General features: G+C 35.8%; 1 protein-coding gene across 2 annotated transcripts in view; it reads left to right on the forward strand.

Moving 5' to 3' along the window:
- Nucleotides 1–7756: 7756 nt before the first annotated feature.
- The window catches only part of vax2.L (ventral anterior homeobox 2 L homeolog), a 46694-nt gene continuing 37360 nt past the window's right edge, over nt 7757–17090 (forward strand). The window contains exons 1-2 of one of the 2 annotated variants that reach the window (XM_018233279.2): nt 7757–7911; nt 9005–9888. In XM_018233279.2, coding sequence (XP_018088768.1) covers nt 9633–9888 — 256 coding nt within the window. In that variant the 5' untranslated portion in view covers nt 7757–7911; nt 9005–9632. 2 annotated transcript variants of the gene reach the window in all.

Genomic DNA, 17090 nt, shown 5'->3' on the forward strand with positions numbered 1-17090 from the left:
GCCCAGCTCTGTCCCCTGACTTTGTGCTTCTTACCTTGGCTCAGATATTTAATTTCTCTGGGTGAATGACTGGCCCTGCTGCAAGTCCACAGTGAGTGAGTGAGTTGATGAGGAGCTGCACAATCTGTGCTGGTGGAAGAACAACCCTATTGGTTTTTTTATTGGTTAAAATGAGTATAGTAGCCACAAGCAGTGCAGGGGACCTGTCTACTTATACCTTTCATTCCTTCTCAGGTTTCAACAGGGCAATGAAACATTTACAAAATTACTTTATACATTTTTACATTAGTTTTAATAGGCCACGTGCAGCATCGGACTGGGGGAGTCCATGGCTACTGCCTCAGGGGCCCACACACCACCCCCAGGCCACCAGCTGCAACCCCCCTGCTGCTCTTGGTCCCCCTGCTCTAGTCACAAGCCCCCTTGGCCTCTGGGCCCCCCTGCCGCAATCAGAACGCCCTCCTCCTCTGGGCCCCCCTGCTCCAGTCGCAACCCCCCTCTTCCTCTTGCCCCCCATCTCCAGTCTTAGCCCCTTCTTCTCAGCCCCCCATCCGCCTCTGGGCCTCCAGTCCCAGCAACCAGCCCCATGGTGGAAGTAAGAGTGCAGGGCAAAGAGCAGGTCTGGGTCAGAGGGGTCCACCAAGTTTTTCCCAATGTCCCAGTCCGACCCTGACCATGTGACGCTAATGACATCACTCAGCTCTGTTTATAAACGATGACATCACTAAGCACCAATTAGAACCAATGACTTTTGATAATATTTTACAGGTTCTTTGTGGCTCTGGTGTATTATATAGTGAATAAAGTACCCCCTCTATAAGGATTTTATAACTCACCAAGGCGTTCTCTGACCATAAAAAATTATGAGGCCAAAGGCCGAGTGCTTTTATACAGGTCATGGAACTCCGAGGTGATTTCTAATATCCTTGTGTTTTGCAACAGGGGTTTTTTTTCTATTTCTTATAATAAACAAGTTTTAGTCATGTGACATCACTACTCACCGTTTATAACGGATGACATCACTAGTCATCGTTTATATAGTGAATAAAGTACTCCCTCTTGTAAAATATAAGGATATTATAAGTTACCGAAGATTTTCATGTTTATATACAGGTCATGGAACTCCGATGTAACTTCTAATATCCTCATACTTTGCAACTGGGGGTATTTTATTTATTATAATACACAAATTTTTGTGAGTCATTTGACAGAAATGACATCAGAACTCACCGTTTATAACTGATGACATCACTAGTCACCGTTTATAAGGATATAATACACAAAAGCCATGAATATCTTGTAAAGTATATCCTTATAAACGGTGACTAGTGATGTTATCTGTTATAAACGGTGAGTTCTGATGTCATCAGTTATAAACGGTGAGTTCTGATGTCATTTCTGTCACATGACTCACTGAAAGTTGTGTATTATAATAAATAAAGTACCCCCAGTTGTAAAATATGAGGATATTAGAAGTTACCTTGGAGTTCCATGATCTGTATAAAAACACTCGACCTTCGGCCTCGTGCTTTTATATGGTCATGAAACTCCTCGGTAACTTATAATATCCTTATATTTTACAATAGGGGCTACTTTTTTCACTATATAATTAACAGGATATTAATGGCCTTTGTGTATTAGATAGTATTAGATAGTATTATATAGTATTAAAAAGTATTAGATAGTATTAGATAGTATTATATAGTATTAAAAAGTATTAGATAGTATTTCCATACATAGCAGGCAGCATTATTATTGAGAATTCGAATTCAGCAGCTTTTTGGTGAGAAATGTTGTGTACGTAACACAATAGAGCTGATGAATGTAACCTGCTCATAACAGTCGATTGTGCAGTGAATTTGTGCTGCTTTTGCTTTATATACACAGTTTGTTGGCTCTATATAAATAAATATATTCTCAGACATGACAGCCAATAGAACTCTCTCACCTGCAGTAAACATGGATTTATAGAAACCAAAATAATAAATGATAAACAGTCCTGGGCAGAAAACTGTTGGACTAGAGAATTATTTTAACGCAGGAACACAGAGGTCAGGAATGTAAATCTCCCCTTTTTCTCCCCTGACAAAAGCCTCCAACTGCCACTTTTGTACAGAGCAATTTGTAGCTCAGCTCCCTTCATTCTCTCTGAGCAGCAAATCCTGTGGCCACAATATGTTTAAAAAGCCCCCCTGCGGTGTAGATAGCCGACCCCTACAGTCGTGCCATTTACAGGCTGGGTGGGATCTTTTATAACATACAGGGCCCGGGGTGTGCTGGGGAGGTCACAGGGCAATTGCTGGGGGGCTGCTCAGCAAAACACCTCCACTCGCCTTTATTCTTCTATAAAGAATGGACGGGGAAGACTCGGCTAAAGACTTGGTTTTATAAAGCCCAGGGCTGTTAGGGGACGCTGGGAGCTGTAGTTGGACTGCAAGTTTAATTAAGGTGCAAATCAACAGGTTAAAGTACAGCGAGTCTTTTTACTGGTGAGTTGTTGCAATTAGTTAGGGCTGTTGTATGTTCTCTTGTGTATTAATAAAGTGGAGCCTTACCTGTCACTCATGCCCATTGCAGTCTGTATTCTTTGCGCTGAGATATTGAAGGAGAGTGAGGAGACTGTACTGTTCCCTTGAGCATTGCTTGCCACCGAGCCATGATATCCACATACAAATATGGGGGACATATATATATATATATATACCTGTCTTTCACATAAGATCTCCTCTTACTGTCATAGAATGATACCATTGCAGAGTGCACCGTTGATGTGATGTTATACACAGTCTGTATATACAGCAGCCCCACCTGGAACATTGCAAATCCATCAGCAGGACTCACTCCTGTTTTATTGAACTGTGCGATGCCATAAGAGATGTATGGATGGGAATTTAGAGCCAGAAAGTGTATGTCCTCTAAAGAAAAATAACCCCTGAAAGGCAGTGTACATTTTTGTGACCATATAAAGGCACAAGGCTGCAGGCTGAGTTATACAGGGAACTCTGAGTATCACTCATGTATTATAAGGGATAATGTACCCCCTACTGTAAATGATAAGGATATTAGAAGTCACTGAGGGGTTGTTCTGTGACCATATAAAGGCACAAGGCTGCAGGCTGAGTTATACAGGGAACTCTGAGTATCACTCATGTATTATAAGGGATAATGTACCCCCTACTGTAAATGATAAGGATATTAGAAGTCACTGAGGGGTTGTTCTGTGACCATATAAAGGCACAAGGCTGCAGGCTGAGTTATACAGGGAACTCTGAGTATCACTCATGTATTATAAGGGATAATGTACCCCCTACTGTAAATGATAAGGATATTAGAAGTCACTGAGGGGTTGTTCTATGACCATATAAAGGCACAAGGCTGCAGGCTGAGTTATACAGGGAACTCTGAGTATCACTCATGTATTATAAGGGATAATGTACCCCCTACTGTAAATGATAAGGATATTAGAAGTCACTGAGGGGTTGTTCTGTGACCATATAAAGGCACAAGTCTGCAGGCTGAGTTATACAGGGAACTCATCACTCGTGTATTATAAGGGATAATGTACCCCAGAGATGATGTTTACAAAAGTTGTAGATGTAGGAGCCAAGACTATTTCTTGTACAAATGGTGCCCTGGCAAATAAACACACAGACAAGGTCTGGCTTCACATGGCTGAACCTTTGGCTAGTTTAGGCAATTTTTACCAAGCAGTTTTAACATCTGCCCGTGTGTGCAGCCATAACAACCCAACCCAGTGCAATAACTCAGGATCAGATTTCTATGTTGCCAGAGTGAAAGTACATCTTCCAGGACCCCAACAAATGACAATGTCTTGGGTCCCTCTTCCCTTGGAAAGAACTCAACTGCCACTTATATTATTTCCTCCCCAGTGTGTCGTCTCTAAGATGTACATTATAGTGTCTTCTGGGATACCGTTTGATTAAATATCCAATCTATATTGGCGTTGACATCTCTACCACTAAATGTTTATTTTGTTTTACTCGTCTATTGTAAAATAAATGCGAGAGGTTCCATGACATATAAAGACTCAAGACCGTCCGTCGTCAAATTCTGAGTTTACTTTTAGAATTTTTATGATATTCATAATTTCCAACCAATGAGATTTCTTGATATTCAGGATACACTTGTCTACAGGTTGGGTTGAAGATCACAAGTCGAGGAAATGTTGAGTGGTCTGGGGTCCCCTCCGTATGTGAATGTGATGCAGTGCAACTGGTTTTGCTTTGCTCCTGCCACTGAAATAAGTGACGTTGGTTCTTGTTACCCTTTGACTTTGGTTGTGGATCAGCTTGTAGTTGCACATATACAGTGGCCCATTTACTTAGTTCAAGTGAAGGAATAGAATAAAAAAAAGTTTGAACTTCGAATGATATTTTGGCTACTTCGACCATCGAATTGGCTACTTCGACCTTCAACTACGACTTCGAATCAAACGATTCGAACTAAAAATCGTTCAACTATTCGACCATTCGATAGTCGAAGTACTGTCTCTTTAAAAAAAACTTTGACCCCCTACTTCGCCACCTAAAACCTACCGAAGTGCAATGTTAGCCTATGAGGAAGGTCCCCATAGGTTTCTAATGTTTTTTTTGGTCGCAGAAAAATCGTTCGATCGATGGATTAAAATCCTTCGAATCGAACGATTCGAAGGATTTAATCGTTCGATCAAACAATTTTTAATTGAAGTTATCTTGCTGGTATCTCAAAATACACCTTCACAAAATTAAAATTAGCAATGGCTTGTCCCTGCTCGTATTAACCTGTGTGCCAGTGAAATTTTCTACTTACAAATTTGGGGGTTACCGATGCCTTCACTGAGCACCAGGGATTCGATTTTGGGAGAGCCAGGGAGTGCAAGTGTGGTGATTTTCCAGTACATTTCAAAATACAGTTATAATGGGTCCCAAACCAGTATTACCAAGCAAGGCTCCTCTGCACAACAAATCTATTCTTCTTTATACTGAGCAAAGTCCAGGTTTTAAGGGTTTAAAAGTGAATATTTCTGGTGTAGTATGTGTGTTCAGTAAAACAGAAATCCGGCCTCCATGTAACATCTTGCACATTAAAAGGAAAACACATTAAAGGGAAAATAATTCTTCCTCTACTCTTTCATCTATTTCATCTATCTATCTATTAACTATCAATCTATTATCTATCTATCTATCTATCTATTAACTATCAATCTATTATATATCTATCTTTCTCTCTATTATTTATCATCTATCTATCTATCTATCTATCTATCTATCTATCTATCTATCTATCTATTATCTATATATATCTATTATCTATCTATTAACTATCAATCTATTATCTATCTATCTTTCTCTCTATTTATCTATCTATCTATCTATCTATCTATCTATCTATCTATCTATCTATCTATCTATTATCTATATATCTATCTATCTATCTATCTATCTATCTATCTATCTATCTATCTATCTATCTTTCTCTCTATCTATTATCTATATATATATATATATATATATCTATTATCTATCTATTATCTATCTATCTATCATCTATCTATCTATCTATCTATCTATCTATCATATATCTATCTGTGTCTATCTATCTATCTATCTATCTATCTATCATCTATCTATCTATCTATCTATCTATCTATTATCTATATATATATATCTATTATCTATCTATCTATCTATCTATCATCTATCTATCTATCTATCTATTATCTATCTATCTATCTATCTATCTATCATCTATCTATCCATCCATCTATCTATCTATCCATCCATCCATCCATCCATCCATCATCTATCTATCTATCTATCTATCTATCTATCTATCTATCTATCTATCTATCTATCTATCTATCAGTACAGGAAAGGAAGACATTTCTTATGAAAGGTCAGCAGAAGACTAGTAACCCCAGTGTTTTACCAAGCTTAAAAACTTTATTAGAGTGAATATAGTTTCTAATACCAATGTTATTTAACTTGCAACCACATTGTATAAGGCCACTCCAAGCAAACTAGTTTCTTTTTTTCCTTTTTTTTTTTAAAGAAACACACACTATATTTGGATTTTTTGTTGTTGTTGATTTTTTAGCTATTTATAAGTAAAGAGAAAAAAAAGTATATATATGTGTGTGTGTGTATCTATATATCTATATATTTCTTAGTACTGCATAGAACATACAGGTCTTTCACTTAATCATATATACACACATATACTGTATATATATATATATATATACACACACATATATATAGATATAGATATAGATATATAGGAAAATAGCCGCATTCACTTATTGGAGAAAATGCCTGCAGAAAAGTCATATAGAATATCATGTAAAGCAAAGTCACGTGAATGGTTTGCTTTACATGATATTCCATATATTTACACATATATATATATATAGAGAGAGAGAGAGAGAGAGAGAGAGAGAGAGAGAGAGAGATTCTTGCATTTATTTTTGATCCTGGCTTTGCAACCTTAGCATTTCCTGCTAAGTAATACTATGGTAATACCCAAAAACTGCTTCAAAGGATTCTACAATTATAGACGTTTATTAAAGATAATGTATGTGATATTAAATAAGTGTTCTTGCAGACAAAATAGGTACATTTAAAGAAACACGTGCAAAGAGCAAAGAGTGTTGTGCAATATATATATATATATAAAATATTTTATTTCCATGCGTCTTGTCTTTACATTCTGCACTTCCCTCCTATATTAACGTGAGACAGGTTTGATGGGGTGCCTTCCGGAGTGGAGGAAAACTTGCAACAACGCTGCAGGCTGCAGCTTCAGATAATCTGCTCTTTTATGAATTTGTATGTTTTTTTTTTTAATTACATTTTTAGTTAGAAAACCTAGGCTAGGAGGTATAAAAATGAATTCTAGGGTTTATCCTTTTTTTTTCTTTCATTGCATTGGATTCCTGTCTGGATCAAAGGGCACAGGAAATACGAAAAATCAAAGTTTAATAAAAGGAAAAAAAATTGTCATATTTGTTTGAGATTCTTGGCTTTACATCAAATGATAGATCCAAGTATAAAACTCTCAATCAACCTACTGAAAAATATTCTAGAAAATATGATATTTTTTATATGAAAAAAAAATCACAGTAAAATATAAATGAAACTGTTAGCTCTTCTGGGCAGCAACCTTCCTATTTTTTATTTTATTTTATTTATATGACCTTATGTTTCTGAATATTTATTCCCTACCATAAAAACCAATAAAAGTCCAACACTATCTTTTATTTTAGTTTTTTTTAAAAAAACATCTTGTTGTGGGTTGGGTTGATGTTTTTCTTTGTCGTTTAAAAAACTTTAAAATATATTATAGAAAAATTAAGTTGAAAATATAGTTTTGTTTTTTGTGCTGTCAGAAATACCAGTTTCAGAAATTCTAAGTCGCTGATTTTTTATTTTTTTTTGGTAAACATTTAATATTTTTCCCCAAAAAGTAATCATATTATTTGGCTCTTACCAAGACGTAAAACTACTTCTTTTCTTATCTTTATCCTTAATTTCTTCGGTTTCTTTTGACTTGTTAATTTTCTGTAATTAACACATTTTGCCAGTTTCCTTTTTTCCTGAGACCCCAGTGGAAGTCAGACAAGCATATCCAATTAACACAGGCTTGTTCACTTAAACCTTTTGTCTATTTCAAACCTCTGCGGCTAAAGATACTTTAAAACTCGCAAATAGTCACAAGATGTGACAAGACAGAGGGATTAGTATTTTTTTGGGGGATTCCGTACTTCCAGCCCACAAATTATTGGCTGACAGAGTTCTCAGATTCCTGTGTCTTTCACTTCCCAGTCTTGCTTTACCATAGGTTACACTTTCTCATCCCGGTCACAGTACTGAAGAGGAAGAAAATAATAAACAAGGATCACTCTTAAATAAGGTAAGGAATCATCCAGCAGGAAATCCACAGAAAAGCACCAATTTTTTATAAACAACTCGCCTTCAGCTATTTGAGATTACAGACTTATTAAGACCTTGTTTTTCTCTCCTAGGCACTGAGTTGCATTACAAGTTGTTATTTTGAAGAATTAAAGTAAGGAAGGCGTGCTTGTGAAACTAGAATGTAATGACATAATTAGCCATGAAAATTGCAGTTTCTATTTTATAACATATTAGTGTTTAATTACGGCTCATAAGGGCAGGATAATCGTAGTATTTATATTTACACTTTGCTGGAATGGAACGATCCATGAAAATTAATTATATTGTTCACTAGAATTTACCAGCCTTAAAGGGCCCTAAAATAAAAGCAGTAAGGCCAAGATAGATAGAGATACATGCGCGGAGCAGTAAAGCAAGCCCTATACCAAAATGATTCGATTCCTCTTAACGACTGACAATTTATCTAAAATCAATCCTGAAGCTTTGAAAATATTTATATACAATGCTTTGCCACTCAATGATATATATGTTTATAATTATATATATATCTGTAAATAGATCTTATTTGACTTTAGATGCTTGCCATAACCATAACCCTACACCAGCCTTTCAGCCCATTGTAGACGAGCCCTTTTTTTTATAATTTTTAAAAAAGATTTCAAAAAATGGCAAATTTTCCATGTTCTTTTTTTCCCACCCTCCACTCCCCCTTTTCTGCCCGTGTATTCAAATACCTGCCACAAAATAGATTCTTTGTTTACCAATCAATGGCAGGCATCTGACAAGCAGGAAATTACGTTGCGGTAAGCACCCAATTTAAAAATGCCTCCTACCTACCTCTTTTCTCAACAGAAGCATTTGTGTAGCCGTGATCCCAAGGTATTCCCTTTAGTTTAGGAGAAAAAAAAAAAAGCAAATTAGGAGGGAGGAAATGGGAGTTGAACATATAGACAAACCGTACTAATCTTGCGTTTCCCCACCCCTTTTTCTCCCATGCCCCCCCTTTTTCCATCTCTCTATCCCCTCCTTCCTCGCCTCCAAAAATATATATATATATTTTTTTTTTTAAGTAGTATTGATCTTTTACCCAGGCAATCATATTTGAAAGTCCAACCTGTCAGGGAAAAATGCAAAGAGGGATTTTTTTCCGGAGCAAGATGAGCTGTTTGGTCCCAGAGCACTCGGAACAGACTTTGGAACTCTAACTCATTCTTAAATATATTTTAAAAGACTTCAGAAGTTTTTGGACAACAGAGAACTGTCAAAGTCTGACCTACTAAAAAAAAATATCCCAGGAACTTACATTCCTTTTTGCCCTTCTTACTTGACTGGACACAAAAGAGAAGGTCTGCCTGAACCTCCTTAAAAACTGGTATTAAAGATTATCAAAATACATTTTGAAGCACATTATATGCCTTAATTTGGCACATTGATTCCAAGATCCATGCCTTTTTTCATTTGGATTTCTGGGCACTGAGCTGTGAGTCAATGTACAAAGAAGACGTAAGTTGCTGAAGTGAACCTGTGCCTTTCTACACTACTTGCAACCATGGCAAGACCTTTTGTGGAATATTTGTGTGGAACCTCTGATGCCCTACGTGCATTTGGCTGCTGACTTCTGCCTACGTGAATTGTGGGTTCTTTGTTGTTTTATTTTTTTTTTTCTGGAAGAGTTGTTGGCAGGAGGGGGCAGCTTAAGGGTTACCAGGGGTTCTCTTGATGTTTGATCAAGCTACTAGTATGGGCGATGGCGTGTCTGAGGAGAGGAGCCCTCTGTGTGGCAAATCAGCCACATCTTGTTCAGAACGAGTCAGAGACAAGGGAACAAGGGCTGATCTGGAGTGCTCCTTGCGAGGCCACAGTCTAAAAGACATTCCTGTGACCTCCACCTCCAGTCCCGGCTCGTCCAAGGAAGAGGTTCAGGACAGCCAGTCCACAGGAGAAGCTGATTACTGTCGACGGATCCTGGTCAGAGGTAAGGATTTAACACTTGAGGAGGGGGGAGTATAGGGAATGGGATGGCACGGGAAGAACATAGAGGAATAGAGGCATCTGAGAGATGGGTGAGCAAAATAATCCAACCTTGTCCTTCTAAATGTGAAAAGGGTGCTTCTTTAAGGAGCACAAAGCAGTAGCATTAACAAGCCGTTAGAATTACGTATCAGAGCAGGTCAGTTTCATAGCTGGAGGTGCTCATTTTCCTTGCACAGTGATCGTGTGAAAGTTACACGATTCCAACAATGGCCAGAGGATCTAGAAGATATCAGTTCTTCCATTGCCTATGCCATGCTAGAAACCCAGAAGAAACTGTAGATTCAGAGCTATATTCCCTTCCCAGCACTGCACAATGCACGTTATTGTTCTGGGTGTCCAGCTGGCATGAAATCCTCCTACGTCAGGCACGATATGGATAGTATAGCTGGAAACGTGCATTCACAAAGCATGAAATATGTATAAAGTTGCATTAACGAGGTCAGCTTTCAGTTTTGCAGGAGAACAATGAATGCAAGTGCAGGGCTCTGTAAACACAGCCGGAGAGCTATGGAACTCAGCCCATAAAATCTGTGTGTGTTAGTTCTAGTAAGAAACCACCATGGAGCAGTACAGTCTGTGCATGAGTAAATATAGAATATTCCTATAGAATATATTAAGAACATGTCTTTATTGAGCCACCTACAGACACCGCACTTTAAATATATTTTTTCATATGTTGTTGCTTTAAAAGAAAAAATTCCGGCATCCCCTATGAAATCCGTGGCTTTTTTTCATATGCAAAGATCCATAACTTTATTGTTCACTCACTCACAATACGAGCAGGATGCGGCCTTGTCTACGGGGGACTCAAATGCAATTAGTCTTCTCCGATACATACCGACTGCTGTATACTCAGCCACACTGGCTTTCTGTAGTCATGCAGGGCAGTAACATCAGTATCGTGTATGACGCCAATAGACTTTTTTCAACAACTGGGCTGCAATCACTGTTCATTTTTTACAGCTATTTTAATAAGAATGTGGGCATTAATGGTGGAGAATTGGATGTATTTTCAAAATGCCGGCCAATTGAATTGAATTGAAAATTTAAGCCATTGCAAGTGCGTTGTAAAATTCTGATAATTTCTGTAAATTTTCCGACAGTTCTGTAAAATTCAGTTTTTTGTGCCTGAGTTGCGGACATTGGCTGCTTCTGCCTTAGGGCTCCACCATCACATTAGAACGCCTTCATTGAGCAGTAAAAATAATAACAATTCTATTCAATTCAACCTTTTGAAATAAATGGAAACGCGCAACATGAAGGATTCATTCATTCAGGAATTTATCTATCATAGGACCCCCCAATTTAACAAATTTCAGGGGTCCAGAAAAAAATGGTACAAAATCTGGTAAATTACAATGTATTATACCTGATTATTTAAGTGGAACCATAAAAAATACAGATGTAAAATGAGGGAAAACTTGAAATCGGGGAGGGTGGGGTAAAAAATTATGGTTATGTTGTAACTTTGTAAGCCAAATGTACTTTATTAATAGAAAATGATGTTTTTGGTAGCTTTCTGGTGTGACATTGGCCTTTGCCTCTAAATATTAAGGAGGTTTATTTATTATATATATATCAAAAACCTGAATTTTTTTTATAAATAAAAAAGTCTGACCAAACTAGAATCCACGATTTGACCGTATTTATTATTAAAAAAGCATGATTTAATCTGATTGGGGGATGAGATTGAGCGAAAACCCAAATCGTACTTTTTTTTTTTTCGTAAGGTTTTACCCGAATCTTTTTTTTTTCTTGGATTTTTGCACGAAATCGTCTAATTTTCGGGCTAATTCCAACACAGACCACAGAAACTTCCAAATAGGATATAGACCTCTCCCATTGACGTATATACAACATTGGCAGGTCTGAGATGGAGGATTTCTGAACTCAGACTTTTTGCAGCATCGGCCTTAATAAATCCACAAAAAATTTGAGTTAAAAAAAAAGAAAAACGCCCGACTGGACTTTAGTAAATAACCACCTTAAACTGTTAAACCATAATCATCGAAACTGTGAGACAATATGTTATTCTATACCTACAATTGATTTCTTTACCCCAAAGGATGTAAATCAGAGTGAAAATTACAATTTCACACCTTTTCTTAAAAACAATGATGTGCGTTTCCCAGCATGCTTGAGTTCTGTGTTATCAGCATTTGTCTCGGAGGCTTTTCTCTTTATTTCCGTGTCTTCTGTATTATGTTCAAGTATAGAGGTCCACACAATGTTTTACGCTGTTGGTGGCCACTGTAAAAGTTTATTGTGATAGAACTATAGTCTTGTATGCCCTCCGGTCTTTCATTTCCTTGCATTGGATGGAGTTGGAACTATTTTCAGTGTGTCCGCAGTCAATAGGGCAGATATGGACACAGTCTTGTTTGTAGACCTGCTCAGGGTTCCTCTGCTTCTAAATTTCCATTTGTTGGCCAGAAAACCTAACGTGAATGGGGATGTATAGAGAAATAATCAAAAGCAGCTCTATAAAGTCTCTAGAATGTCCTTACTTTTTATTTGTATTTGCTGAATGCTGGTCATATTCTGTCAAATTTCTAAAACATATTCTATAAGAAATTTTTAAAGAAATTTCCAAACTTACATGGATTGAACCCATGTAAGAAAATTAATATTAACACAATGAATTTGATGAGATTTAGGAACAATTGTGCATCAATATATTATTAGGAACATATTTAATATATTTGAATATTGAATATCAAAAACATATTCAACGAGAAATGTTTTAAAGAAATTTCCAAACTTACATGGATTGCACCCAAACAATGAATTTGATGAGAATAAGGCACGATTTCGCTTTAATATATTTCTTAGGAACATATTTAATATGTATGAAAATTCATTATTAAAAACATATTTTATAAGAAAGTTTTAAAGAGATTTCCAAACTTACATGGATTGAACCCATGTAAGAAAATACCATTAAAATAATGAATTTGATGAGATTTAGGCACAATTGTGCTTCAATATATTTATTAGGAACATATTTAATATATCTGAATATTGAATATCAAAAACATATTTTATAAGAAATTTTTAAAGAAATTTCCAAACTTACATGGATTGGACCCATGTAAGAAAATGCCATTAAAATAATGAATTTGATGAGATTTACGCACAATTGTGCTTCAATATATTTATTAGGAACATATTTAATATATTTGAATATTGAATATCAAAAACATATTTTATAAGAAATTTTTAAAGAAATTTCCAAACTTACATGGATTGGACCCATGTTAGAAAATGCCATTAAAATAATGAATTTGATGAGATTAAAGCACAATTGTGCTTCAATATATTTATTAGGAACATAATTCCTTATAAGTTAATATATTTATATATTATATATTAATTTAATATATTTGCTCTTGCACCCTATGCAGATATTCAGATATATTAAATATGTTCCTAATAAACTAAGTCATTATAAGTTCTTCAAGGCAGAAATAACCTGGAGGCATATGACTATACCAAATAAAATGCAAAAATGCCATGGGGTTATAATGAAAAAATGTGGGCATATATTTATTTAATTTTAAAAGCACTACAATGCAGTTGAGCCCCTTGACATTCATATATATATATATATATATATATATATATATATATATATATATATATATATATATATATATATATACAGCTTGTGAAAATTCTTATCAGCCTTCGATTGTAGGCGGTCTTCAGAGAGGCTGCGGTTTACATATATGTCATTTCCATTACAAAAAAATTTCCAGCAAAACAAAAAATTATTTAAAAATGATTTATTGATGTAAATTTTTTCTATCGCTTCATAAATAAGAAACCAATATCCAAAAAGTTCCAAAATCAATTTTTTAAAATTACAAAGTACAATTAAAAAAAAAAACATTGATCTGATTGAATATGGAATCCACTGGCTAAGACTATCTGCATATACCTCTGTGTTATTTTTATTTTATTCACTGGTTTTCTATTGCTGGATATATGGATATATATATATATATATACGGACTGCTTAGGTTTTTAACAGTTACATTTTCTGCGCTGTATATGAGCATATAATGAATAAATCTGTATTAAATTTGATATTATTATGATTAATTTAATAATATGATGTTTCATGTTGGGGTGCTTGTAATATTACCCCTTGGTTCTATTGCAACTTTCATAAAACATTTTTCGCATTATTAGAATAATGATACTTAAGGTACTGTTTCCCTTCTCCGTAGACCAACTGCAACCATAACTTTGCTCTGGGTACGGTCGATCATTTAAAGTCTTGATACCCTTTTGCATTTGTTTAACGGTACATCAATGGCCACCATTTTGCTCGATGGCGCCCTTACGAGGATCAAAATGGTGGCTCTGTATGCAGTAGCGGCAGTATAGTTTTCCGATTAAAAAAAAAATTGGAATTTTTGGATTTTTATGAAATTGATGCAAAAATATTTATTGCTACAAATATCCTGCATGAGGGTTAAGATTTATATATGTTAACAAAAAAAAAAAGAGAGTCTAAATTTCTGTTTAATAAGCTTTAAAGTTGAGAGTTTCAGCCGTTTCAGGTTCAAGCCAACCCAGAATTTGGGCTGCCCCTCCGTTAATGAAAAAGGTGGACTTAATTGTCACCCCCTTTACTAGAGGAAATAATAATACAAAGTTTTCACTCCCAAGCTCCTATAAATATACACTGGGCCTTCCTATAGGATGTGCAGTTTAATACTAGTAGTGGAGGAGTTGTGTTTACTATGGAACTACTTGAGTTGTAGACCCAAACTGCCAAGATTTACTTTACTTATCAGCATTTAGAGAAGGTTCCACCTTTCATTACACGCCCATAACATCACATTGTATAAACACATTTATTTTACAGCGCGGTACAGTATGTTGGCGCTCTAAAAATTCATGTTAATAATAAAAATAATAAAAATAATATCAGTATTACCAGGACCCACATTCTATCTAGGGGTTTTCACATTTATCAATTCATTGCGTGTTTTGTGCCGAAACCTGTGTTTTATCTGTGTGGTTTGGCTGTGGTTTTGAAATGAATGAAAGCGAGAGGCTTTTGTTGTTGAATTTTCCTTTAACACACAGTGATAGAATTGTCAGGATTTTCTGGTGTATATTAACGTGACTGTCCATAAGGGGTCCTCCTACTCTGCTCAATACCTCGCAGTCTTCTTACTCACGGTGTCTACGTGAATGTGACAGTGTGCACGGTCTGTGCTGTTTGTTGATCTTTTTATTCTCCGCTCTGGAAGCATTTCAACATTTATCCTCTGATTCGATTTTATTTGGCATTAAGACAGCATTCGTAGTGGAGCCAAAACCTAGTGCTAAATATCCTACATGTAACTACAACACCTGCAAAACAATTATATTTGCTCAGTGGTGTAACTAGATTTTACTGGGCCCCACAGCAGATTATTTTTCAGGCCCCCAGTATTATCAATATTTGTTTAAATTGTATATGAATTAGGACCTCGTGGGGGACCTATATACCTCCTGGGCTTCATCTATAGTTACGCCCCTGTATCTGCTCTAGGTTTTCCTTATCCGTTGTCTTCCATGTTATTCCTAGAGCTCACATTTTATTAAATTCTGACAATGAAATATTTGTTTTATAACAAGTTATGTTCTACTATTTTTCATTTTACAACCCCCAATGTAAAATGAAATAGATAGTAGTATTTTGGTGTAAGAACCAGTGAATAGACCCTGGGATTGTGTTCCAGAGTTTCGCCAAAAGTCGCAAACCTTCACTAGACTTGGCGAATTCCCACGAATGGGAAGAAACTGGCACATCCAGCAACCAGAATTAAATTGCATAAGAACTTACCTACAATTCTACAAGCAATGAAGCTCTCCATGCAAGTTTGTTCGATTCCAGTTTTTATGCCATTTAATTTGTGTCCTCCCAGCTGTAAAAAGCATAAAATCATATTCTGCTCCAATATATATATATATATGGTATTTAAGATACTCCTAAAGCGTACACATGATAACAGCCACCATCATGAATGAATAGCTTTCCTGCAGTTGAAATAAATTAAGAAATGATCCAGTTTGTGTTTGTGACGTAGTCATTGCTACTACTGATTGTGTCTGAGCTTTAAAGAAATTCACTATTTTGCTTCAATGATCTGTTTAAACTCTTTCCCAAGAAGTCCCGGCAAATAGAATAGAAAAAGGTGAACCCCATATTTAGGGCCAATCAAAATTCAAACTTTTCTGAGTATTTAATATAAAAAAGTCAGACCAAACTAGAATCCCCGATTGGACCTTGTTTATTATTAAAAAATCTAATTTTTTCAGGATCGGGTAAAAACTTGATAAAATCAAGCAAAAATCCGAATCGTACAATTTTTTCAAATTTTTTCCCTGAATCGCTTGATTTTATTCAGGCTCTTTCCCGAAAAGTCAGAATTTTTCAGATTTTTGCCCGAAATAGTAGAATTCTAACGCAGACCACAGAAACTTCCCATTAGGATAGGGACTTCTCCCATTGACTTATATACAACCTCGGTAGGTCTGAGATGGAATATTCTCGGATTCAGCCTTTTACCATCCTCGGGGTATATTAAATCTCAAAAAATTTAAGGTTTTTTTTTATACACCAAAATTTAGATTTTTTCGAGTTTTTATAGTTTTTTGGATTCAGAGTTTAATAAATATCCCCCTTACTATAGAGCGAACTGGGTCAGGGTTGTATAAGTTCATATTGAAATGGAAAAAACACTGTGACATGGTAGTATTTTTACAATGTAAATTACAGGTATGGGACCTGTTATCCAGAATGCTCAGACCTGGGGTTTTCCAGATAATGGATCTTTCTGTAATTTAGATCTTCATACCTTAAATCTACTAGAAAACCATCAAAACATTAAATAACCCCAATAGGCTGGTTTTGCTTCCAATAAGGATTAATTATATCTTAGTTTGTATCAAGTACAAACTACTGTTTTATTATTACTGAGAAAAGGGAAATCATTTTAAAAATTTGGATTATTTGGATAAAATGGAGCCTATGGGAGACAACGTTCCTTCTGGATAACAGATCCCATACCTGTACTAATCAGACATCTGCACTGGAATACGGAGGACTTGTTTGCACATTACCTAATGCCAATAATAATA

The sequence above is a fragment of the Xenopus laevis genome, chromosome 1L, assembly GCF_017654675.1.
Source record: "Xenopus laevis strain J_2021 chromosome 1L, Xenopus_laevis_v10.1, whole genome shotgun sequence".
In the NCBI taxonomy this organism is placed as follows: Eukaryota; Metazoa; Chordata; class Amphibia; order Anura; family Pipidae; genus Xenopus; species Xenopus laevis.